The 22,388-nt window shown below is 59.3% G+C and overlaps 3 protein-coding genes and 2 non-coding genes across 9 annotated transcripts; 4 read left to right on the top strand and 1 right to left on the bottom strand.

Moving 5' to 3' along the window:
• The first annotated feature begins 5,675 nt into the window (after positions 1 to 5,675).
• On the top strand, positions 5,676 to 11,079 carry SHFL (shiftless antiviral inhibitor of ribosomal frameshifting). Its single transcript, XM_023645456.2, has 8 exons — positions 5,676 to 5,992; positions 6,458 to 6,581; positions 6,766 to 6,815; positions 8,217 to 8,255; positions 8,409 to 8,558; positions 9,004 to 9,107; positions 9,224 to 9,378; positions 9,948 to 11,079. Exons 1-8 carry the CDS (start codon positions 5,972 to 5,974, stop codon positions 10,166 to 10,168), a joined length of 864 nt encoding a protein of 287 aa, XP_023501224.1. The 5' UTR covers positions 5,676 to 5,971; the 3' UTR covers positions 10,169 to 11,079.
• Positions 10,202 to 20,088, bottom strand: ANGPTL6 (angiopoietin like 6). Of its 2 annotated transcripts, none has more exons than XM_023645452.2 (8): positions 19,948 to 20,088; positions 16,123 to 16,227; positions 13,881 to 13,945; positions 13,063 to 13,645; positions 12,283 to 12,460; positions 11,545 to 11,732; positions 11,196 to 11,466; positions 10,202 to 10,635 (listed from the first exon to the last, which is right to left on the bottom strand). In XM_023645452.2, exons 4-8 carry the CDS (start codon positions 13,636 to 13,638, stop codon positions 10,445 to 10,447), a joined length of 1,404 nt encoding a protein of 467 aa, XP_023501220.1. In that variant the 5' UTR covers positions 13,639 to 13,645; positions 13,881 to 13,945; positions 16,123 to 16,227; positions 19,948 to 20,088; the 3' UTR covers positions 10,202 to 10,444. The 2 variants fall into 2 exon arrangements, with proteins under 2 accessions (XP_023501220.1, XP_070129223.1); XM_070273122.1 differs by lacking the exon at positions 19,948 to 20,088 and adding an exon at positions 17,249 to 17,388.
• Positions 13,361 to 22,215, top strand: PPAN (peter pan homolog). 4 transcript variants are annotated; one of them, XM_070272252.1, is made up of 16 exons: positions 13,415 to 13,551; positions 14,491 to 14,576; positions 16,596 to 16,664; positions 18,014 to 18,072; positions 18,424 to 18,569; positions 18,668 to 18,838; positions 19,234 to 19,335; positions 19,528 to 19,578; positions 19,686 to 19,856; positions 20,530 to 20,606; positions 20,795 to 20,902; positions 21,005 to 21,128; positions 21,210 to 21,288; positions 21,410 to 21,539; positions 21,620 to 21,783; positions 21,866 to 22,215. In XM_070272252.1, the coding sequence occupies exons 5-16, from the start codon at positions 18,552 to 18,554 to the stop codon at positions 22,075 to 22,077; spliced, it is 1,407 nt and encodes a 468-aa protein (XP_070128353.1). In that variant the 5' UTR covers positions 13,415 to 13,551; positions 14,491 to 14,576; positions 16,596 to 16,664; positions 18,014 to 18,072; positions 18,424 to 18,551; the 3' UTR covers positions 22,078 to 22,215. The 4 variants fall into 4 exon arrangements, with proteins under 4 accessions (XP_070128354.1, XP_070128353.1, XP_070128352.1 ...); XM_070272253.1 differs by lacking the exon at positions 16,596 to 16,664 and having other exon boundaries at positions 13,361 to 13,551; XM_070272251.1 differs by lacking the exon at positions 13,415 to 13,551 and having other exon boundaries at positions 14,262 to 14,576.
• Positions 19,378 to 19,464, top strand: LOC111774529 (small nucleolar RNA SNORD105). The gene has a single exon (XR_002809525.1). It is a non-coding gene; the product is annotated as a small nucleolar RNA SNORD105 (small nucleolar RNA).
• LOC111774481 (small nucleolar RNA U105B) lies at positions 20,646 to 20,725 on the top strand. Its single transcript, XR_002809484.1, has one exon. It is a non-coding gene; the product is annotated as a small nucleolar RNA U105B (small nucleolar RNA).
• Positions 22,216 to 22,388: the final 173 nt, after the last annotated feature.

Here is a 22,388-nt window from a genome sequence, read left to right as displayed (position 1 = left end):
CAAATTTAATATCCCGGGGCAAGGGGGAGTTGTCATCCCTTATTTTATTTTATTTTATTATCATTATTGTTATTATTATTGCTGAGGAAGAGTTGCCCCAAGCTAACATCTGTTGCCAATCTTCCTCCTTTTTGTATGTGGGCCACTGCCACAGCATGGCCACGAATGCTGTAGGTCCACACCCAGGAACAAAACCCAGGCTGCTGAGGCAGAGCACGTCAAACTTAACCACTATTGGGGCTGGCCCGGTGGCGCAGTGGTTAAGTGCACACGTTCTGCTTCTCGGCGGCCCGGGGTTCGCCGGTTCAGATCCCGGGTGCAGACGTGGCACCACTTGGCAAGCCATGCTGTGGTGGGCGTCCCACATATAAAATAGAGGAAGATGGGCACGGATGTTAGCTCAGGGCCAGTCTTCCTTAGCAAAAAGAAGAGGATTGGCAGCAGATGTTAGCTTAGGGCTAATCTTCCTCAAAAAACAAACAAACAAACAAACAACTTAACCACTATGCCACCAGGGCTGGCCCCTATTATTACTTTTAATGATACATGAAGACATTCTAGCAAAAAGATTCCCCAAAAGACAGATATACAGAAAAAAAATGAGACACCCCCCTCATCATAAGCCCCGACTCTTTGCCCCTCCCCAGAAACCAGAACTGTCCACGGTTTGCTTGCATGTCCTATAACTTAAGGTTTTGTTTTCCTGGGTAGATAAAGACTTACTCTTTCTAAGTCAGACATTTCTTAATGTTTAACTTTGTTGTTTTGTTGTGTGTTTTTTTTTTTTTTTTTGAGGAAGATTAGCCCTGAGCTAACATCCGTGCCCATCCTCCTCTACTTTATATGTGGGGCACCTACCACAGCATGGCTTGCCAAGCGGTGCCATGTCTGCACCAGGATCCCAACCAGTGAACCCTGGGCCGCCGAAGTGGAATGTGCAACTTAACTGCTGAGCCACCGGGCCGGCCCCAAGTGAAATTAATTTTAATGATGTATTTTGCTTAACCAACATATGCCAAATATTGTGACTTCCACTCGTAATCAATATAAAGTCACTGAAGAGTTATTTTACGTGTCTTTGAAATCCAGTGTGCAGTGGACACTCACAGCACACCCGGAGTAGGACCTGCCACGTTTCAAGGGCTCAAATGCCACATGCGGCCAGTGGCTACCCCGTCAGACCACGCAGGTCTGAGTGGTTCATCTGTATTAACTCATGGAACCCTCACAACGACTCTATTCCCGTTTCAGAGATGGGGAAACTGAGGCCGAAAGAGGTTAAGAAACTGCTCAAAGAGCTAGCCACTGACTCGAGCCCAGACTGTCCGGTTCCGAAGTGTGCCCGCCTTATGTCTACACTTCTCGTCCCCGATTCTGGCCTGAGAGAGCGTTGCAGTCGGCTGGCCAGTGTCCGAGTCCTGGCGACGCCACTTCTAAGCTGGGTGTCGTCCTGCGTAATTTGTTTAATTGCCCTGAAGCTCCAACTTTTCATCTGAAAAAGAGACAGTGGCACCTACCTAAAGGACAAGGGACACCACCCAGAGAGCCTGGCGCCCAGCAAGCCCTGGAGACACTCAGAGTCTTTTAGCCATGGCGATTTCTTCACCCCCTCAAACCCAGCTTTTGCACACGCTGTCTTCCTGGAAATGTGTTTGAGGCTGATTTCGAAAAACTCGAACAATAGATTTCTGTGCTGTGAGGGACATTCCGCCTGCCACGGGCTACATGAATTATGAAATCCCAAATGACTTCTCACCTTTTAGGTGTCCCTGTCAAACATCTATTTCCAGGGTTTCGCACGTTATTCTAAACAGGAATTGGATTTCCCTTACTGTGTGTTTTTTGGTTCTGATGACAAAAGTGATGGATGCTTAAAAAAAAAACGCAATTGTTAGAGCAACAGGCATTGTGGAGAGTAGAGGTGGTGCAGAGATGGGGGTGCAGAATGGTTTGTGTGTGTGCCCAGGGCGGGGAAGTCTCGACAGCGCCAGCAAGGCCCCAGATGTCATAGCATCAGATTACAGAAAAGGAAAGAAATGGCTAAGAGAGCGTGTTTAATGCTTTCCTGAGTTTTGCCAAGCTGCCCTCTCCGACGGTTCTCAAGGGACAGCCTCTCCAACAGTCTGGAGATTCCCCGCTTCCCTGCACCTCCGGACATTCCCAAATTTCCCCCAACTGAGGGGTAAATTGACTGGATTGTGGAAAGTGCATAAACGCTCCAATTGTATCCATTTCCTCCACCATGAAACGTACGCTCACCCAGCTTAAGCCTCAAGGGGTCCAGTTGAAGGTCAAGATATTGCTGCTTTTGGCACGAGCTTCACCTCCCTCCACTCGCCCCCCTGCTCGCTAAGCCTCAGCCACACTGGCCTTTAGCTTCCTGGCAATGGATCAGGCCCCTTCCCACCTCAGGGCCTTTGCACATGCTGCTGCCTCTCCCCTGCACCTCTTCAACTGGGTAACTCCTATTCACCCTTTAGAGGAACCTTGAGCAGATTCCTGAAACTATTTTCCCATTTGCAATAATATTACCCCCTTCGTAGCATTGCTGTGAGGATCAAACGAGATACCTAGTTTCCAACGCTTGGCACAGTGTTTCAGAAAATGTTAGGATTTCAGCTCAAGAGGCAGCTCCTCCAGGAAGCCCTGCCTGACTAACCTGCACAAGTCAGGTTCCCATGTGTTATCCTTTCTCTCGAGTCTCTCCACTTCTCTTTTTCGGTATATACCATATATGTGATTACATAATTGCTGGGGATATTATGTGCATCATGTTTCTCTTTCCCATTAAGACCATGAGCTCCGGAAGGGCAGAAATGGTGCCCAGCACCACACTTGCCACCAAGAAGGCGTCTGATGCATGTCTGACAAATTAATGAATGGATGGATCAAAGAGGCGCCATCTTGACTCAATTATACTAAAGTGTCAAAGGCTACACTTCTTATCACTATTCTCAGTACATCCATTTGCTCCCTCTCTACACCTTTTTGTAAAGGCAAAAGATAAAATGCAGTAATGCTCGCACCACAGCACAAACAAGGCACATCTGGCCAGGCCACAGTGGCCACAAAGCTTCCACGGAACCGTTGGTGTGGAGGCAGCGTCCTCATGCGGTCACTGGGAATATTCGTCTTTCTGTTTATCTACAAATGCCGAAATTCAATACTCGGGTTGTATCTTCTGTTTGTCCTTCCAGATGGACTGTCACCCTTCCCCCTCTTGCTCTGTGCCCTGGGAGGCTGACAGCATGACTGGCTTCCGGTGCAGCCAATGAAATGCTCCAGCAGGAGGTGGGAGGGGAGAGAGGGCGGGGTCTTTCTTTCCTTCCCTAAACGTGGGCTGGACCCAGTGACTCAATTTTAACATACAGGACGTGGGGCAGAAGTGACGCCATGCAACTTCTGATGCTGGGTCATAAAAAGATACAACTTCCGCCAGGCTGTCCTTCTCTCAGCTCACTTGCTTGGGGGAGGCCAAGTGGGGAAGGCTGCACACTCAAACAGCCCAAGTAGGGAGGAATCGAGGTGGGGAGACCCCTGGCCAAGAAAGCCGAGCAAAGCTACTCCTGGATTCCTGACCCACCGTTTACTGTTTTAAGCCACTGAGTTTGGGGATAATGTGTTAGGCAGCAATGAAGAACTACTGCAACTGGTAACAACAGTCCCACGCTCCCACCTCAGGACCTTTGCACTTGCTGCCTGGAACTCTCTTCCTCCATATCCTTCAGGTCTCCCCGCAGATGTTATTTCTCACAGCCTTCCCTGATCCCCTCTTTATCCAGCCCCCTACCCCTGTTCATTTTTCATCCTAGAACTTATTTCCTGTCCCATTGTATGTTTGTTTCTTGTCTGTCTCTCCCACTCGAATGCCAGCTCTATGAGGGCAAGAATCTTTGTTTTGTTCCAAGCTGTGTCCACGTGCCTGGAACAGCACCTGGCACCGAGGAAGTGCTCAATATGTTGGCCATTATTATGAGAATCCAGCAGACCTGATTCATGTCCTGGCTGGATCAGACTCCTATCTGTTTCCTGCCCACTTGAGGCCCACCCTGGCCGGGGGATGGGACATAGCTGTGACCTCCCTCTCCACTGGGTAATTTGTAAGTGACAACTCTAATGGGGGAGCCGCTGCACGCCTCCTCGCTCCCCTCAGGACAAAACCCCAGGTCCTCTATGCAGCCTGCAGGCCCCATCCCTGCCTGAAATGCCACCTTTCAGCCCCAAAGAACCATGAACTCTTTACATTTGCTAATAGAGTGGGCTCCAGAGACCCCCACAAACAAAACTTTGAGGTTCAAGTAGAAAACATTAGAACATCTATACTTTTTAATCCATTTTTCGTGTGCTCAAGAATATCGTTATGTAAGAAATATATTATAAAAGAGTCTACAGAATCTATTGATATGAGCATATTTGCATGTCCTTTTTGGGGGGGGGGATGAGGAAGATTGGCCCTGAGCTAACATCTGTTGCCAATTCTTCTTTTTTTCTCCCCAAAGCCCCAGTACATAGCTGTATATCCTAGCTGTAGGTCCTTCTAGTTCTTCTATGTGGGACACCACCACAGCATGGCTTGATGAGCGGTGTGTAGGTCCGTGCTCAGCATCAGAACCGTGAACCCCGGGCCACCCATGCAGAGTGCATAAACTTAACCACTGGTCCACTGGGCCAGCCCCCTGTCTGTCATTTTTAAATAGACACCCATGTGGGAATGGAGCCTGGACATCAATACTGATAGAGGTGCGGAATTGAAAAGCAACTTTTGGAGTCATTTATCCTAACGCGATTTTGACCCCCAGGGGCATTTGGCAATGTCTGGAGACATTTTAAGTTGTCACGACTGGGGGAGGGGCGCCACTGGCATCTAGCGGGTAAAGACCAAGGGCGCTGCTCAGCACCCTACAGTGCACGGGGCAGGGCCCCACCGCAAAGAACTATCCAGCCCAACCTGTCAATACTGGTGAGGCTGAGCAGGCGCAGCCTAGCGCGCCAGACCCGCTCCTGCCGGAGCTGCTTCTCTCATTCCTCACCTAGCTAAGACCTCAGACTTCAAGGACTCCCCCAAGAAGCCATCTCTGACGCCCCGAGGCCGGGCCAGAGCCCCTTCTAAGGGCTCCTCCAGCGTCCTGTGCCAGGTTAGGATTGTCCTGGCCCCCGGGGTTCTCAACCTTCGGATTTACAATGCAGATTCTCAGGAAACCCCAGACAGCCGTATTCTGCAGGACTGCTAGGGACCAGGAATCAGGGTGTTTTTAATAAGCACCTCCCACTTCCCCCTACTGCCTGTCCCTTTGAACAGGCACATAGTAGGTGACCCAGTGACTAGTTGAGAGGCTGCTGCAGGCCAAGCGCTCCTGAGTGCTCTACCCGGGGTCTCGAATTCTGGCGCGCGCGCCCACACACACCCAGGATGTAGCCAATATTATCATCCCCATTTTACAGAGGAGTAAACTGAGGTTCAGAGAAAGGAGGTGACCGGGTAAGAGACCCAAAGCGAGGAAAGGGCCCAGGTCCTCATCGGTGCCCGCTTCCTGGGGGAGGGGAGGGGAGAGGGCGAGGAACGTGGGCAGCGCGAGCTGGGGGGGCGCGGAGACTCGCCGCGGCCTTCTGATGCGGCCCCGCCCCCACGAGGGACGTGAAGACGCGGACCCCGCGCAGCGTGGGGACATGTGACCGACTGCAGAGGCCGCGCCGCCTCCCGCGCCCCAGGTCTGCGCGCTCCGCCGCAGGGTGCAGACCCCGGGCGCCCGCCCGGGCTCGGGGCGCAACAGCAGAGGCGGAGCCAGGGCGGAGCCAGCGCGCCCCGTCGCCCCCAGGAATCGAAAGCGAAAGAGGGGCCGGGAGGAAGGGCGGAGCCGGCCGCAGGCCCCGCCCCCTGCCCTGCGCGGCGGCCGGACCGACGGGCGCGCCCAGGTAGGGGGCCGCCGCGCGCGCAGTGCGGACCCTCGCGGGGACCTGCGCCGCCGCCACCATGTCTCAGGAAGGTGTGGAGGTAGGAGATGGCTCCAGCTGGGCCGGGGGCCCGCGAGAGGCGCCGGGGAGGGGCCGGGGGCGCCGAGGGGGCTTCGCAGTTCCTGGGCGCTCCATCCACAGCCCGGACGGTGCTCCGGGCTGGCGCTCGCCCCCATCGGAAAGCAGAGTGACCGCCACCTCCCCCAGAGCGAAATGCGGCCTCCTCGAGGAAGAACGGGGGCTGCAGGGTCAAGGGTCAGAGGCCATGGGTTACCTGGCTGGCCTCGTCCCTTAGCCTGGGACGCGCGCCCTAGTCCACTCCCTCCCCCAATGACCTGCGGGGACTTTGGCTTTTTCCAGGAAATGCCACAGAGGGATGGAGGGGGGCGGGGGCGGACGCCAAAATCAAGGGTCAAGTTCGGGCCGGGAGAAGGATGCCTAGAGATGGGGGAGGGGCTGTCGCTCGTCTCCTTGCCCCAACGGAGCCCCCCTGTCCACACCCCAGCTGGAGAAGAGCGTCCGGCGCCTCCGGGAGAAGTTTCACGGGAAGGTTTCCTCCAAGAAGGCGGGGACTCTGATGAGGAAATTTGGCAGCGACCACACCGGCGTGGGGCGCTCCATCGTGTACGGTGAGCGGGCGGGGGTCCCCGGGCTGGGGCGGGGGGGAGCGCGGAGGGGGTGTGGTCTGTGCTGAAGGTTGGAAGAGGCCCTGAGATCTTCTCTCGGGGAGGGTCTGTGTTGGGGCCCTGGGGACCCTGAGACTCCCACAAGATCCCGCAAGGGCCCTCCACCTACGCTTACTCTCCCCACCAGGGGTGAAGCAGAAGGACGGACAGGAACTGAGCAATGACCTGGATGCCCAGGTAACATGCCCCACTCCCCTCCCAGGACGGGCTGACAGGGCAGGGGGAACGGAGGGGACCCGGCCCCGCCATGGTGAGCCCCCTCTGTGCGCTCTGGGTCCGCAACTCATGGTCCAACCTCATCCACTTGTTCACCTCTCAGTCATGTGTCTGCCTGGGGAGCCCACAAACAGTAGGCGCTCGTGACATGCCGACTGCATGAAATGAGGAAGAGAGACAGGAAATGAGGCAGTGAGACGAATCAGGATTAATGGCATCGTAGAGGAATCCTGGAAGTCAGGGAAGGCTTCCTCAAGGAGGTGGCGCCAGCTCTTCAAGGCTGGGGAGGCGTGATCCTGAGGGACATGAGGTCGGGAAGGGTCTTCCTGGAGGAGGAAATGGCGTGAGCAAAGGAACACACAGACGGGTGGGATGAGCAGGAGATGGGGGAGGAGAGAGGGGCAGAGGAGCCCATGTGTTGAATGAATGAATGAATGAATGAATGAAAGGCTTTGAGGCACAGGTGCAACATGGCCACTTTGCCCCTTCATGACTTTGGGGACTGGTGGATGTGGATTTCGCCTGCCTGGATAGCGGCCCCGTATAGGATTGTTACATAGTATAATCAAGTATCATACTATTTACATTTATACATAGACAGAGTATGATAAAAATAACAGCAAGGAGTAACATTGATCGAGCACTTCCCTGGGGGCAGGACGTGGGGAATTTGACCTGTTGACTGATTGCATTGCCACAGCGACCCCAGGAGATGGGTCCTGTTATTTATGATGTCCGTTTGACAGACGAGGAAACTGAGGCACAGAGTGACGAAGTCACTCGCCAGGTTCACGCAGCGCGCAGGTGCAGCTGGAATTTGAACCGCAGCCACCTGGAGTCAGAGCCTGGGCCCCGAGATGCCCCTCCTTAGGGACCCAGAAGGAGTGGTTTGGCCATGCCCCCACAGTGGGAAGTGATGGAGCCAGGATTGTGAGGGGGTTCTCTGAATCCAGGGCCCAAGCTCTTAGCTTCAGGCAGCATGGGCTCAAAGAGGCGGCTGGTCACAATGCCAAGTGTGTGGAGTTGGCGGGCAGGAAGGGAGCATGGGGTCCAGGCATGTCCTGCCATGCCCACTTTGGGGGGATCTCTTCCGGCTCTGGGCCTCAGTTTCCCCGTCTGAGCAATGAGGTGAATAGGTGTGCCCACCTCTCAGGGCTGCTGTAAGGACAACTGAGGTCATGCACCCGGCTCTTAATTCGGGTGCTGCTCAACCAGTTCCTGGTGAGTTAGGAACACCTCACTGCTGGGGGGCCAAGACCCTGCCCCGCCTCGACCCTGTCCAGGAGCCCTGCCCCCAACAAACAAGGATGAAAAGAGACCCGAGCCACCTCCCCAGCTTCTGCCCCTGGTGTCTCCACCCAGGACCCCCCAGAGGACATGAAGCAGGACCAGGACATCCAGGTGAGTCCAGGGTGTGGGATAGGGGAGGTGGACCAGGGGGGACGAGAGCGAGGGGCATCCTGGGGCAGGAGGGAGCGTGCCTGTAGGGAAAGGATGGCTGCCGTGCACGTTTGGGGTGACCACCCTGTCGTCGTCCCCTCCCTTATCCTGCAGGCGGTGGCGACCTCCCTCCTGCCGCTGACGGAAGCCAACCTGCGCATGTTCCAGCGCGCCCAGGAGGACCTCATCCCCGCCGTGGACCGCCAGTTCGCCTGCTCTTCCTGTGACCATGTCTGGTGGCGCCGCGTGCCCCAGCGGAAGGAGGTGACGGCCCAGCCCCGGACCTTGATTCTGTCCCGAACTCCACTCGCACGCCCCCTCCTCCGTGTCTGCACCCCCGCCCTCAGAACATCAGCCTCTGAGAGCCCACCCCTGACGTCCACGCTCAGAGCCCCAACCCCAAGCCCCGAGCTGGACTCGGGACCTTCCACAGGAGCAGCTCAGCCCTGACCCCAGACTCCCCCGCTTGACAGCGACCCCCGCCATCAAACCTCAACCCCAGATCTGGCTTCTGAGCCCCGATCAGCGCTGTGCTTCTGGTGTGCGCTTCACAACCAGCTCGTACGCCAGACTGGCAGCATTGGCCAATTTCCATGGTGCAAATATTCCCACTGGGGCCAGTATCCAGCCGGTATTCCCACGGTGGCCAGGATCAGGCGACCAGGGTCCACCTCTGCCCGCCAGCCTGCTCCCCTCTCCACGCCCCCAGGTGTCCCGCTGCAGGAAGTGCCGGAAGCGCTATGACCCGGTGCCCTGCGACAAGATGTGGGGCGTGGCGGAGTTCCACTGCCCCAAGTGTCGGCACAACTTCCGGTGAGGATGCAGACCCCCCCCACCCCAGCCTCGGCCACGCCCCGCCCCTACAGCCCCCGCCCCGCCTCCACCCAGCCTCGCTTTTGGACCCTCACACCCCGCTCGCCCATCCCCAGGGGCTGGGCACAGATGGGGTCCCCGTCCCCCTGCTACGGCTGCGGCTTCCCCGTGTTTCCGACACGGATCCTCCCTCCGCGCGGGGACCGGGACGTGGATCGCCGCAGCACGCACACCCACTCCTGCTCGGCCGCCGACTGCTACAACCGGCGAGGTGAGCGCCTGGTGCGTCCCCGTGGGCCCCGCCACCCTGGGCAGTCTCCTCGGCCTTGACTCCCTGGCCGTCCATCTCTGGGGCCTTAAACACCAAAGTCTCCACCTGCGTATTCCTCGTGCCTCCCGAGGCCTCAGTCCCCCTGGCCACTTCATCTCCCGGGGCATCAGCCCCTCCTGGCACGTCTCCCGTGGTCCCCCAGGCTCCGTGGCCTCCTCCGCCAGGTGACCCTGGACCCCTGCCCCTCCTCGCACCCACCTCCTGTGGCGTCAGCCACCTTCCATGGTCTGGCTCATGAGGCTGTGGTTTCACTCCAGTGGCCCCCACCCCAGTGTCCCCGCGGCCTCTGCCCCTGTGGTCTCTGTGTTCTTGGCTCCTGGAGCCTCAGGTGACACATATGTCTTTGGGTCGCCTGTGGCTTCCACCGTTGTCACTTTCACCTTGGAATTTCCTGTAGCTGTGGTGGCCTCAGCCTCACCCTCCCCAGAGGCCCCCGTGGCCACAGCCCCCTTGCCCTCCGAGTCTCCTGTGGCCTCGAGCCCTGTGACCTCCGAACCTCTCCCTCCCAGAGCCCCACGTGCCCGGGACGTCCTGCGCGCACCCCAAGAGCCGGAAGCAGAACCACCTACCCAAAGTCCTGCACCCCAGCAACCCCCACATCAGCAGCGGCTCCACTGTGGCCACCTGCCTGAGCCAGGGGGACCTGGTGGAAGACCTGGACAACCTCATTCTGGAGGACCTGCAGGAGGAGGAGGAGGAGGAGGAGGAGGAGGGTGGGCGCGGGGACTGACCTTCCCAGGGGCAGAGGCAAACAGACACGCTCTGTGGATCTTTTGTGTTGTTATAAAATGTGCGCTCAAACCGAGATCGAGATGCCCTTGGGGAGCCCTTGGGGTCTGAGATGTTGGCAGGGGGATTCCGGGGGCCCGTTTTCAGGGCCCCGGGGAGCTGAGCCACAGCGGGAAGGTCTGTGGGACATGACCCGCAGGGAGCCACGGAGGAGGTGTGGCCAGGACCACTGGGGCTCCTGCTGACATATGTCCCAGGGGGACAGACGGGCCGATGGTCACAGCCTCAGGGGCCGGATCAGCATGGCAGCCTTCTTGAGAGAGTAAGCGCCACCACGAAACTCGGCCCAGTAGACGCCGTCCTGGTAGCGGCTGCGGTAGTGGCCACCCCGGTGCCAGACACCGTTGAGGTTGGAGTGGGCACAGGCATGGTACCACCAGCCTCCCCGTTGGTACAGGGCGCAGTTACCTGAGGGGAGAGAGAGTCCGTGTCCTCTTACCAGAATAAAAGCCTCCACCAGCACCTCACTGGTACAAGGCTTTTGCCAGGCATTCTCCTGGCTGTTCCCACTCTTATTGAATATAAGCCCTGATTTTCTATCTCCTCACTAGAATAAGAGCCCTGGCCCTTACTTTCTTTTACAGAGTAATAGCCTGGATTCCTTCCCTATCCCCTTACTGAAGTACAAGTCATGCCTCTTCCACCCTTTTTGCAAACTAGGAGCTCTACTTTTCATTCTGTTATCAGGGGGAAAAAATCTTCTCTACTTTCTTTTTAGAATAAGAGTTCTAGCTCTCACTCCCTACCTTTCACCAGAACAGGAATCCTGACTCTTTTGAGAAGGAATTGCCTCATCAGAGAAGGAATCTGGGCTCCCCATCCCCTCACCAGAATAAAAGTCCTGTCCTCTCATCTCTTGCTTACCCTGATCATTACCAGAGGGAAGTCTTCCCCCACTCCCTTTCATTCCCTCCCTAGGAGTCCCACCTCCCCTACCCTCTCTCCACCAGAATAAGAGCTCGCCTTACCAGAATAGGAGTCTCGGTCCCTATCCACGGTGCTGAAAGGCTTGTCATTGTGCCAGGAGAGAGAGTCTCCAGCGTCTCCATGGTACTGGCCAAGCCGGAGACGGTAGTGGTCGCTCTCAGGCTCCAGGGAGAAACCGTCATAGCGGGCACGGGCCCCACGGCCCCCCCAGTCCTCCAGGAGCACCAGTAGCTCATGGTCCCCACGGCTGGTCAGCTGATGCACAGGTTCAAGGCCCAGCCAATATTCCCCATCAGGCTGCCCGAAGCCCGCCTGGCAGGACAGCAAGGTCAGGAGGTCAAAGCAGGTCCCCTTCACTGCCCAGCCCAGCCCCTGCTCCCCTGCACCCACCTTGTAGTGCTGCCAGGTAGTGAAGAAGTTGACAGAGCCATCTTGTCGCCTCTGGATCACAGTCCAGCCTCCACCCTCCAGCTGTTGCTCGCACCATGCTGACACCACATGCCGGCCTAGTCGCAGCTCATATACTCCGCTCCGCTCGTGGCCTGCCCTGTGGGCCTCTGCACAATCCCGCCATGGGCCTGTGGGCACAGAGATGTGGGGGAATCACAGCCTGGACCACCCAACCCCTTACTGGAGTAAGAGTCCTGATTCTCATTGGTCCCCTCACCAGAATAGCAGTCCTGCCTCTCCCATTTCCCCACCAGAATAAGAGCCACAATACCCATTTCCTTGCCTGAGTAAGAGTCTAAGTCATTCTCTCACCAGAGAAAATGTGGAGCCTGGAGTTTTTAAATCCTGGTTCTATGGTCTCACCAGAATAGAAATCCTGGACACAGTACTTGGAACCAGCTCAAATTTGCACCAAAGTCATAGTCCTAAATTCCCTGTCCCCTCATCAAAGTAAGAGTACCTCCCTCCGATTTTCATACCGTAGCAAGAATTTTGATCCTTATCAGAATAAGAGCCATATCTCCTTGTTCCATCACCAGATTAAAAGCATCATTTCCTCCAGTCCCCTCACCATGAGGGGAATCTGCCCTTAAAATCCTGGCTCCTGTTTCCCTCTCTTCATGCTGCACTGGGCATCTTTGGGCTCCTACACCCCCAACAACCCTGCCCTCATCTTACCCGCTGGCTTGGTGGGAACAGCAGGGTGCCCTGCAGGCAGAGGAGAGGCCAAGGGCCTCTGCTGTCTCAGGGTCTGGTCTCTTTGGAGTTCTGGGGCTGGAACTAGCCTCCTGCTGGTGTCATTGGTGCCACCCACCAGACTGACCGGAACCACAGGCACCAGGGGTGGTGGCAGGACCTGGGGTGACCAAGAACGTCAGATGTGGCTGCACTAGCCCCCAGCCCAGGAGGCTCTGAGCTCCTAAACCTCCCAGCATCCAGATGGGCGGGAGATCAGGCAGGGGCATGGACCGGATGCTCCCAAGAGCCCCAGCTGTCAAGAGCAGACAGAGCTGGCCTTAAACTCTTGCTCTGGTGTTCACAGCTTAACCCATCTGTGCCTCCAACTCCTTTTCTGTAAAAGCAGGGCTAACGAGCACCTCCAACAATGAGTATGAACTTACGGACGCCTCCCAACCGCCCTGTATCCAGAATAAAATGGCAGGAGTAGAAACAGCCACACAGGGTCTCTGTGTATATTACATAACACCCCGATCACGTGGGTCTTGGTCTTTATCTACATACTAACGTGCTTGATTACAGGACCCTATGAATATTCATGGACAGGGGATAAGTAAAGCCTTTCAAGCAACCACCAGTCGCGTTTTGACCCAAATGAGTTACGGGAGGAGAGGCAGGAATCCAGCGCGGGGAGCTGTGGGGCTTTCAGAACTGCGGTGACGAGCTCAGGGGCCGGCGGGAGGCCCAGCTTGCACACGGGGCGGGGGGCTTCGGGGTTACCTGCTGCTGGCCGCCCGAGCCCCCCGGGCACAGGCGCTCCAGGCGGGCGATCAGGCCGCTCTGCCGGCTCACCAGCTGCGCCAGCTCGCGGAACTGCACGTCCAGCTGGTGGAAGCGCGCGGCGGCGCGCTGCGCCTCGGCCGACGCGTTGAGCACGCGCTCCCCGAGCAGCGCCAGGGCGGCCGCAGGCTCCGCCCCCGGGCCCGGCCCCGCCCCCGGGCCCGCCTCGTGCTGCAGCTGCGCGCGCAGCTGGCCCAGGCGCGCGCTCAGGCCTCGGCTCTCCTTGCGCAGCGCGCGCACCTCGCCGGCCACGGCGCCGTCGGCCGCCGCCAGGCGCTGGAGCTCGCGCAGCAGCTCCTCGTGGCGGCCCAGGCGCATGCGCAGCGCCGCCACCTCGCTCGCGTTGGCGGCGTCGGGCGCGGGGCGCGCGGCCGCGGGGCCGCTCCAGCACACGGCGCCCGTGAACTTCTGCGGCGGCAACACGAAGGTGTAGGTGCAGCGCGGGGCGGCCGCGCACGCGCACCACGCGCCCAGCACGAGCAGCGGCGGCAGCGCGCGCAGGCCAGGCGGGCCCATGCTGGACCTGCGGGCGGAGGGCGCGCGGGAAGCGGGGGACCCGGGGACCCGGCCCGAGCCGTCGGCCCCCCCGCGGCGGGGCGCGCGTCTCCACCTGCGGGGCCCGCCATCCCTTCCCCACCCCCCGAGGCTGGAGAGCCCCCAATGGGATCCCCACCCCCCGCCGATCCAGCGAGTTCCAGGCGCCCCGTGGGGCAGCGTGTCTCGCGCCTTCTTGCAATGAGCATGCAGTGAGCGCTTACTGTGTGCCGGCCTCAGTTCTAGGCGCCGGGAATACGGTCGAGAGCAAAACACGCAAATCTCTGCCCTGGGGGGCAAGGAACAAAATGAATACGGTTAGAATTAGGAGTGCATTCGATGGTGCTCTGTGCAAAAGAAAACAGGAAAACAGCAGAGGGGCATCCGTGCAGGGGCCGTTGGAGAGGAGGGGAGAGCTCCCGGAGGAGGGGACATTTTGAACAGACTTGAAGGAGGTGAGGGAGGGAGTCATGGGGGAGAAGAGCGTCCCCAGCAGGGGGAGCGGCAAGTGCAAAGGCCCTGAGGCTGGACCATGCCTGATGCATTAAAGCAACCTCTGGAGGCTGGAGCAGAACAGGGGGAGAACGGGTGGGAGGGGGTGTGGTGGGGTGAGGGGCAAGTCTCACTAACTCAGTCCCGTAGTGGACACCCCGTCCATCACGTCCCCATCTCTCACGTCCCAGAGTCATCCATGTCTCCTCATTCTTTGCGACAGATCCAACCCATCAGCCAGGCCTGTCTGCGCTTCTGTTTAGACCCTGAATTCTTGCGCGTCCCCCATCCTCGCCCCTTCCCACGATCCCAGCTCAAGACACCATCTGGATTTCCTTACAGCAGCTGCCTCCCAGGTCTCCAGTCGTCCATCCTCAGCCTCTGGGCTGTCCCCCAACAGCGGCCAGAGGACGCCTGTGAACACCCAAGTCAGTCACGTCCCTCTGCTCAGAACCCCCGTGGCTCCCACCTCACTCAGAGGAGAAGATCAAGTCCTCCCACAGCCCACAAGGCCCTGCATGCTCTGCCTGGGCTCCTCCCTGCCCTCACCTCCTCACTCACTCTGCTCCAGGCACCCTCCAGCCTCAGGGCCTTTGCACAGCTGTTTCTGCCCCGAATTTTAACAGGGCTCCCTCTCTGTCCTTATTTGGGTCACAGCTCAGCTGTCCCCTCCTCAGAAGCCTCCCTGACCACCCCATTTAGAGCAGTACCTCGCAGGGAACCCCTTTCCAGTCGGTCTTTCCCATTTTAGCATGGATCGCTCTGAAATTGCCTTGTTTATTTGCCATTGTTTATGATCGGAATTCCTCTAGCGACATGTCAGCTCCCAGAGTCTGAGTCTGGGTTTTTTTGCTGCTCTGTCCCCAGCGCCTGAAGCGGTGCTGGTGTCACACACATGCCCACAACACCCACATGCCCCAGGTCTGCGGTGCCCAGCTGTTCCCCAGCTATTCCAGGTGTCTTTGCTCGAGGCTGTGTACCTGTGGCCACTGCCCCTGCAGCCCTGCAGGGTCCACACACAGGCCCCCCCGGCTTTGCTCCCTGGAGTTCACACTCGCAGCCTCTCAGACGGGGACACACGTGCGTTTCATGTGTCCACACGTCGCCCCCATCTGCACCAAGTTCCACGATGTCCAAACCCACACGTCCTGGTGGCCACAGAGGCTCACGTCCCACGGTCTTCACGTCACACACACTGCCTCAGTCACACATTCAACCAACACTCCTGGAGCCCCTATTGTGTGCTGGGAGCTGTTCCCGGCGATGGGGACACAGCTGTGACCAACACAACAAAGTCCCTGCCTTCATGAGCTGACATCCTCGTTAGGAAAACACGGTGGTAGGTCAGTGCTTAGGGGAAAAGTCTGGCAGGGATGGAAGTGGGAGTCCCGGGCTAGGGGGAGCATTTTTGAATAGAGGGGTCGGGCCTCAGTGAGAAGATGACACTTGATGGAGGACCTGAAGGAAGAGAGAGAAAGGGAAGAGCATTCCAGACAGAAGGAACAGCAAGTGCAAAGGCCCTGAGGTCAGAGCTTGCTGGACAGCAGGGAGGTGTGTGAGGCTGGAACAGAGTGAGGCAGAGAGCAGGAGGTGGGGAGGACAGGGAAGGGATGGGACAGAGTGTGCAGGGCCTTATGGGCCTTGAAGAGGACTTGGGGTTTTACTTTGAGTTATGTGGGAGCCAGGGAAGGGTCTGAGCTGGAAAAAGAAGGGCATATTCATGGCTGTACTCACACACCAAGCGGGAGCTCCCAAGGGTGGAGCAAGGGTCTCTCCTTGCCCCTCCTGAAGACACCAGGTCCCCCACAGCAGGGATGAGCCAGATGCCCCCAGAGGTAGGGTATGCGTAACACCCTCTGCCTTCCAGGATCTCAGCCTGGGGTGAGGAGGAGGCCTGGGGAGCCCCTGAGCCAAACCAGGGCCCAACGGACAGAATGAGCCTTCACCGGCCCTCCCGCCCTCCCGCCCTCTCACCTCTCACACTCAAGCCCCGGAGTCCGGCAGGCTCAAAGCAGGCTCAAGACGTCCGAGGAGGAGCCGAGGGTCCAGCAGGGCCTCTGCGCTGGGGAAGGGGAGAGGCTGGTGGGAGAGCAGAAGGGAGAAGGCTTGGTACCCACCCCCTGCCCCCAGAGCCTGGGACTAGAGCCACAAGGCTAAGCCCAGCATCCCCAACTGTAAATATTTAGCATTTCCCGCGTGAGAACTGAGGCAGAATTGCCAGACCCCCCTGCCCAGGCCGCCAGAGCCCGATAGCACAGGTCAGTGGCCCGGACATTCCCGACAGTGGAGCACAGAGCGTGGGAGGCTGCAGGCCCCGGAGGCCGGGGGGGGTCCCAGCCTGAGAGCCAGACACATGCACTCACCCCAGAGAACAACATCGAACACCAGCTGCCCCGGCTGTGTGTCAGGCACGGCTCTAAACTCATTACACCTTTTATTTCATTTAGTCCTTGCAACCTGAGCTGGCTTCTGTTGTAGCCTCATTTGACAGCAGAGGAAAGCAAGCCTCAGAGAGGGTGAGCAACTTGCCTGCGGTCACAGAGCCAGAAAAGGTTGGCCATGGGATTCAGGCCGGGTAGTTTGGCTCCAGAACTCACACATGTATACCACAACGGTCACACCCTGCTGTATGTGCTAACAGTGTAGACACAAAGACACGCAGACGGACACCCGATGAGCATGCAAACCACTGCACAGAGCTGCCAAGACAGACGGACTCTGTGTGTCCGTGGATTTGCCTGGCACACACACATAGAAAGACACAACTGGAAATAACACAGATTCGGGCAGCACATGTGTGTGTAAAATGTGGTCACACACATTCATACACCACGACTTAAAGGAAAATAAGCCTGTGGGCTGAGCGTGTCTGTATCTGTGTGTCAGACACGTCCACAGCCAGGTACCCGAGGTCACCCACAGGCAAGACAAAGACAAGAACCAGGGACACAGTGAGATCCTGACACGCGCCCACCCGCCACAGCGCGTATGTTTTCATTCATCTCCCCCCGCCACTGTCACATCCTCGCACAGCTCACACAGGGACAGAAACAGGCAGAATAACCACACAGTCATTTTGAGGAGGGACAAAGCGACTCACATAGACGCCCGGAGCCCAGAGACCTGTATGAAGGCCTCGCCGACCAGCAGACGCAGACTCCCCACTTCCTACCGTCCTGAACCCGTAACCCGAGTGGACTCCCGGGCGGAGAGAGGAAATGGTCGGCCCGGATCTGAGAGAGGCTGCCAGGCTGGGCTCCCGGCCTGGGCTGGGGCCCCCCACACCGGGCCCCTCGGCCCCCCACCCGCAGCCCCCTCCGGCTCCCCCCATTGGCAGGAGAGAGAGAAGAAACCTCTTAAGTCAACAGACAGGGGCTGACGGAAGGGAGAGAGAGTCGGAGAGACAGAGAAGGGGAGAGACGTGGGGGAGATGGGCAGAGACATAGGGAGTCAGGGAGAGAGATGAGAAGAGAGAAATGGAGATGGAGACAGAGAGAGGAGAACGGCGGAAACTGACGGGGGATGAAAGGGACAATTGACGGTAGTGACAAAGTTGGGGGAGAGGGAGACAAAGACGGGGAGAAGACAGGGATGGGGAGGGAGACACAGACTGGCGGGGGGGTGGAGAATTGGGCAGGGGAAGCAAATGGGGGAGGGGAGGTAAATGGCAGAAGGAAACAGATGGGCCAGGGAGAGAGATGTTGGGGGGCATCCCTTCCCCCCACCCCAGGGTTCTGGGGAAGAAGCCAGGGGCCTGAGGCCAAGATTGGGGCCTTGAGCGGAAACCGGGAGGGGGTGAATTATGCACGAAGCGCCCGCCTTGCCCTGAGTTTCCAGAAGGTGATGTGGAGTTTCCATCCCTCAGCCCGTCCGCAGACAGGGCCCCCGGGGAGGACAGCTGGCCCTCAGTAGCTGGAGGCTCACGTGAGTAACTGCCACGCGCCACCCCCTTCTCTGGTTGCTCCCCAGGTGCCCGGTGCCAGGGTGCCAAGCACTGTGCATACATCATCTCCCTTAATTCGCAGGTCAGGGGGAAATGATTATCATCCACACTTTAGATATTTTAGGAGCCTGGGAATGGAGACAGTGGTTCTCAAAATGGCACAGCGGGTGGAAGTGGCCGAAGCGGGATTCGAACTCGCGGCTCGTTTGTCCGAAGCCCACGCGGGCGCCCGGAGCCGAGCGGCCCCGCCCCGGTTTCCATAGAAACAGGCACCAGGTGTCTCCATAGCAACCTTCCCAAAGATTTCCCACCCTATCGCTGCCCGCCATCAGCTGCGCATGCTCGCCTGATGACATCACCACACAGCGCCGCTTGAAGTACTCCCCCTGCCAGCGCCGGAAGTGAGCGGCGCGGCGCCGGAAGTGGCCGGGAGAGGCTGCCTCGTGGAGGAGACGGCAACATGGGGCAGTCGGGGCGGGTGAGGCGAGGCGGCCGGGGGCCGCGGGGGGTGCGGGCGGCGCGGGCGGGGGCCCGGTGGAGGCCGCGGCGCTCACCGCTCGCCTGTCGCCCCCGCAGTCCCGGCACCAGAAGCGCGCGCGCGCCCAGGCGCAGCTCCGCAATCTCGAGGCCTACGCCGCGCAGCCGCACTCGTTCGTGTTCGCCCGGGGCCGCGCGGGTCGCGGCGTCCGGCAGCTCAGCCTGGACCTGCGGCGCGTCATGGAACCGCTCACCGCCACCCGCTTGCAGGTCCGCACCCCCCGGCCCGCCTCCCTGGCTGGAGACAGGGACCCTTCCGAGGACCAGCGTCCCTGCTCTCAGGGCTTTGCAGCGAGGCCACGCCGATGAAGGCGCGCGGCCTGGGGCTCGGCTGGGTGCCTGAGGCCGGTGGTTAAGCTGGGTTGGAAACTCGGATTCTCAGAGGCCTGGAGCAAGTTCCTTAACCTCGCTGGGCCTCCGTTGGCTCAGCTGCAAAATGGGGCGATGCGCAGTAGCCAAGGGACAGAGGCAGTGCTCGAGATCAAGTCTCATTGGCCCTAAAGGCCAAGGGGCTAGACGCAAGAAGGGGCGTAACAGCTTAAACTGAGGGCTTTTGTCCGACAAGGGGATATCTGAGCCTTGCTTTTTCTTTCCGTAACTTACAGGTCCGGAAGAAAAACTCTCTGAAGGATTGCGTGGCAGTGGCTGGGCCCCTTGGGGTCACACACTTCCTGATCTTAAGCAAAACAGAGACCAATATCTACTTTGTGAGTGGATGCCCACACCCCTCGTCTCTCCTACGCCCTCCTCCCCCAGCTCTGGTGATGAACCCACGTGCCTCTGAGCTGTCGTGATTTTGGCTTCAAAGTAAACGCTCTGAAGAGATGGGGCAGAAGTTCCCATGCCCCTGCTCCCTAGCTGGAGGCCTGGACCCTCACTGATTCTTTCTCCTCCTGTAGAAGCTGATGCGCCTCCCAGGAGGCCCCACCTTGACCTTCAGGATCAACAAGGTGAGGACTGGAGGGGGCATGAGGACCGTGTGGGGCAGGAGCTGGGTGTGGCGGTGGCGCCGGGCACGTGTGCTTGGCCATCGCCCACTCCTTGCCCTGCCCTGCAGTACACACTGGTGCGTGACGTGGTCTCCTCACTGCGCCGGCACCGCATGCACGAGCAGCAGTTCACGCACGCGCCCCTCCTGGTGCTCAACAGCTTTGGTCCCCACGGCATGCACGTGAAACTCATGGCCACCATGTTCCAGAACCTGTTCCCCTCCATCAACGTGCACAAGGTGGGCTGGGCCTGGTGTGATGTCAGGTGAGGGTGGATGGGGCAGGCAGCAGGTGCCACACGGGCCCTGGGGGCGATCGCACAGTCCTTACCTCCCATCACTGAGGCTGAGAGCTCCAGCCCTGAGGCCGCATCTCACTCGTACGATCTGGGACACTGGGCAGGAGGCTCCCCCATGCGCTGCCTTTCCATCCAGCAGGTGGGAAACCATGCCAGCAGTGCGTTATTTTCTGAGCGTGCGTTGAGTACTGGTCTTGGCAGTGGAGCGAGTGTTGTTAGAGCTCTATTTGACACGGAGTAAAGCAGGTTGGCGGAGGTGAAGTCACTAGGCTCAAGTTAGATACACGGGGGCAGGACAGGATGTTGTCATCTCTCTGGCCCCAGAGCCCAGCTCCTAACCCCTGGCACCAGGGGGTCTCCAACATGGCTTGTTAGGTGCTGATTATCAGGGAGCCTGGTGTGGGTGGCCTCAGTGGGCCTGGCACCCAGGATTTGAGCCAGCGCCCCGGGCACTTCATGGACGCCAGTCACAGCCCCATCAGTCCCCACGGTGCTAACAGCATCCTGTTCCCCCTTGGTGGGGTTTCTGGAGTGTGGGTGGCCTGGGCTCCCACACGCACTGAGGCCCGTGGGCAGCTCCCTTGGTGCCATGGCCCCTCTTGGGTCCTGTCCAGGTGAACCTGAACACCATCAAGCGCTGCCTTCTCATCAACTACAACCCCGACTCTCAAGAGCTGGATTTCCGCCACTAGTGAGTGCCCGGGAGCGGAGCGCGGGCGGAGGGGGTGGCCTCCATGTGGCTGATGACAGCGCTGCTGCTGAGACTCTGTGACTGCTCAGTGTCAAAGTAAACGCTCTGACGCACCGTGGAAAGGGTCGGGGGGTGGAGCCAACCCCATGACCCCTGACCCCCCTGCTTGCTCACTCCGGCCCCTGCAGCAGCATCAAAGTCGTTCCTGTGGGCGCAAGTCGTGGGATGAAGAAGCTTCTCCAGGAGAAGTTCCCCAACATGAGCCGCCTGCAGGACATCAGCGAGCTGCTGGCCACGTGAGGAGGGTGTGGGGCGTGAGACCGCCGCAGTCCAGGGGACCCCAGAGCTGTCCTGGGAGCATGGGATCCCCTGCTGAGCCGCGTGTGTCCCCCGCATAGGGGCGCGGGGCTGTCAGAGAGTGAGGCGGAGCCAGATGGTGAGCACAATATTACAGAGCTGCCACAGGCCGTCGCGGGGCGCGGCAACATGCGGGCCCAGCAGAGCGCCGTGCGGCTTACGGAGGTGAGGCCCGGCGGCAGAGGTGGCTTCCTCTGGCAGCCCCCTCTCCAGGGAAGGACTCACTCCTGTCCTGTGTCCCTGCAGATCGGGCCTCGGATGACGCTGCAGCTCATCAAGATCCAGGAGGGTGTCGGGGAGGGGAACGTGCTGTTCCACAGTTTCGGTGAGGACGGGGCTGGTGGGCACCCAGCCTGGGCTCTGAGGCCTGTAAAGGTGGCTCGCAAGGTGTGGTGCACCCACCTGGGTCTTGGTGAAGATCTTGGGGTCCATCTCTTCCTGCTCAGTGCACAAGACCGAGGAGGAGCTACAGGCCATCCTGGCAGCCAAGGAGGAGAAGCTGCGGCTCAAGGCCCAGCGGCAGGATCAGCAGGCCCGGAACGTCCAGCGCAAGCGGGAACAGCGAGAGGCCCACAGGTGAGGGGCTGCTGGCCGGGTGGGTGCAGCCCGGGCCCGGGTGCAGCCGCCGTGCTGACTGACTGATGCCCGTCTTCCAGGAAGAAGAGCCTGGCGGGCATCAAGCGGTCACGCGCCGATGGGGACAGTGATGCGGAGGACCCCGGGGCCCCCCCCGAAGAAGAGGGGGCCGGCCAGCGGGAGGAGGAGGAGGAGGATGAAGCCGAGTACTTTCGCCAGGCAGTGGGCGAGGAGCCTGATGAGGGTGCGTGGTGGAGGTCGACACAGCCGGGCACTATGGGCCTGTCCCTGTGCCCCGGTGACCCTGACACGAGCTTTCCCTGTAGACATGTTCCCGACGGCAGCCAAGCGGAGACGGCCCGCTGGACACCCAGGCAAAAAGCAGCAGGGAAAACAGCGGAGGCTGGACCGAGGCAGTGACCGGAGGCAACTGAAGGCCAAGGGCAGAGCCCAGGTGGCCCAGGCCAAGCTGGGACCCGGAGGAGCCACCCGGACCCACGGGCGAGGCCGGGCACAGCCACCTAAGAGGGCAGCCTGAGCCCCAGGGTCGGACGGAACGCCCCAGATTGGGGCCCGAGAGGCGCTCCCTGGTTCCCCCGGCCTCCAGGGCCAGCCTTCGGTTTCCTTTCATAAAGGAGCTGTGTCCCCACCCCCCTAATAAACTGACCTTCTGGGAGTCTGAGTCTGTGCTGGCGATGGGGTCCTGGAGGCCCACTGGGCGAACCGAGACGGCTGGGGCTGCAGCCCCTGGGAGGGGGACATGGTTTCTGCCCCAGACCTGGCTGTGGCATGCTGGCCCTGGTCTGCCGTGCCTCGGGGTCCTGGGCCCCTCCCCACTCCCCCTGACCG

Source organism: Equus caballus, chromosome 7 (genome assembly GCF_041296265.1).
Source record: "Equus caballus isolate H_3958 breed thoroughbred chromosome 7, TB-T2T, whole genome shotgun sequence".
NCBI classification, from domain to species: Eukaryota; Metazoa; Chordata; class Mammalia; order Perissodactyla; family Equidae; genus Equus; species Equus caballus.
The sequence above is the reverse complement of the archived record's forward strand: the minus strand, read 5'-3'. Positions and strand labels throughout refer to the sequence as shown.

Coding starts and splice junctions, on each gene's coding strand:
- PPAN (XM_070272253.1), top strand. Junction 19,579..19,685: donor TGACCTTCAGGATCAACAAG/GTGAGGACTGGA, acceptor CCTGCCCTGCAG/TACACACTGGTGCGTGACGT. Junction 19,857..20,529: donor CCTCCATCAACGTGCACAAG/GTGGGCTGGGCC, acceptor GGTCCTGTCCAG/GTGAACCTGAACACCATCAA.
- SHFL (XM_023645456.2), top strand. CDS start 5,972: ATGTCTCAGGAAGGTGTGGAG. Junction 6,582..6,765: donor GGGGCGCTCCATCGTGTACG/GTGAGCGGGCGG, acceptor TCTCCCCACCAG/GGGTGAAGCAGAAGGACGGA. Junction 6,816..8,216: donor GCAATGACCTGGATGCCCAG/GTAACATGCCCC, acceptor GTCTCCACCCAG/GACCCCCCAGAGGACATGAA.
- ANGPTL6 (XM_023645452.2), bottom strand. CDS start 13,638: ATGGGCCCGCCTGGCCTGCGCGCGCTGCCGCCGCTGCTCGTGCTGGGC. Junction 12,461..13,062: donor GCTCGGGCGGCCAGCAGCAG/GTAACCCCGAAG, acceptor TGGTCACCCCAG/GTCCTGCCACCACCCCTGGT. Junction 10,636..11,195: donor GGACCGAGACTCCTATTCTG/GTAAGGCGAGCT, acceptor CTCTCCCCTCAG/GTAACTGCGCCCTGTACCAA.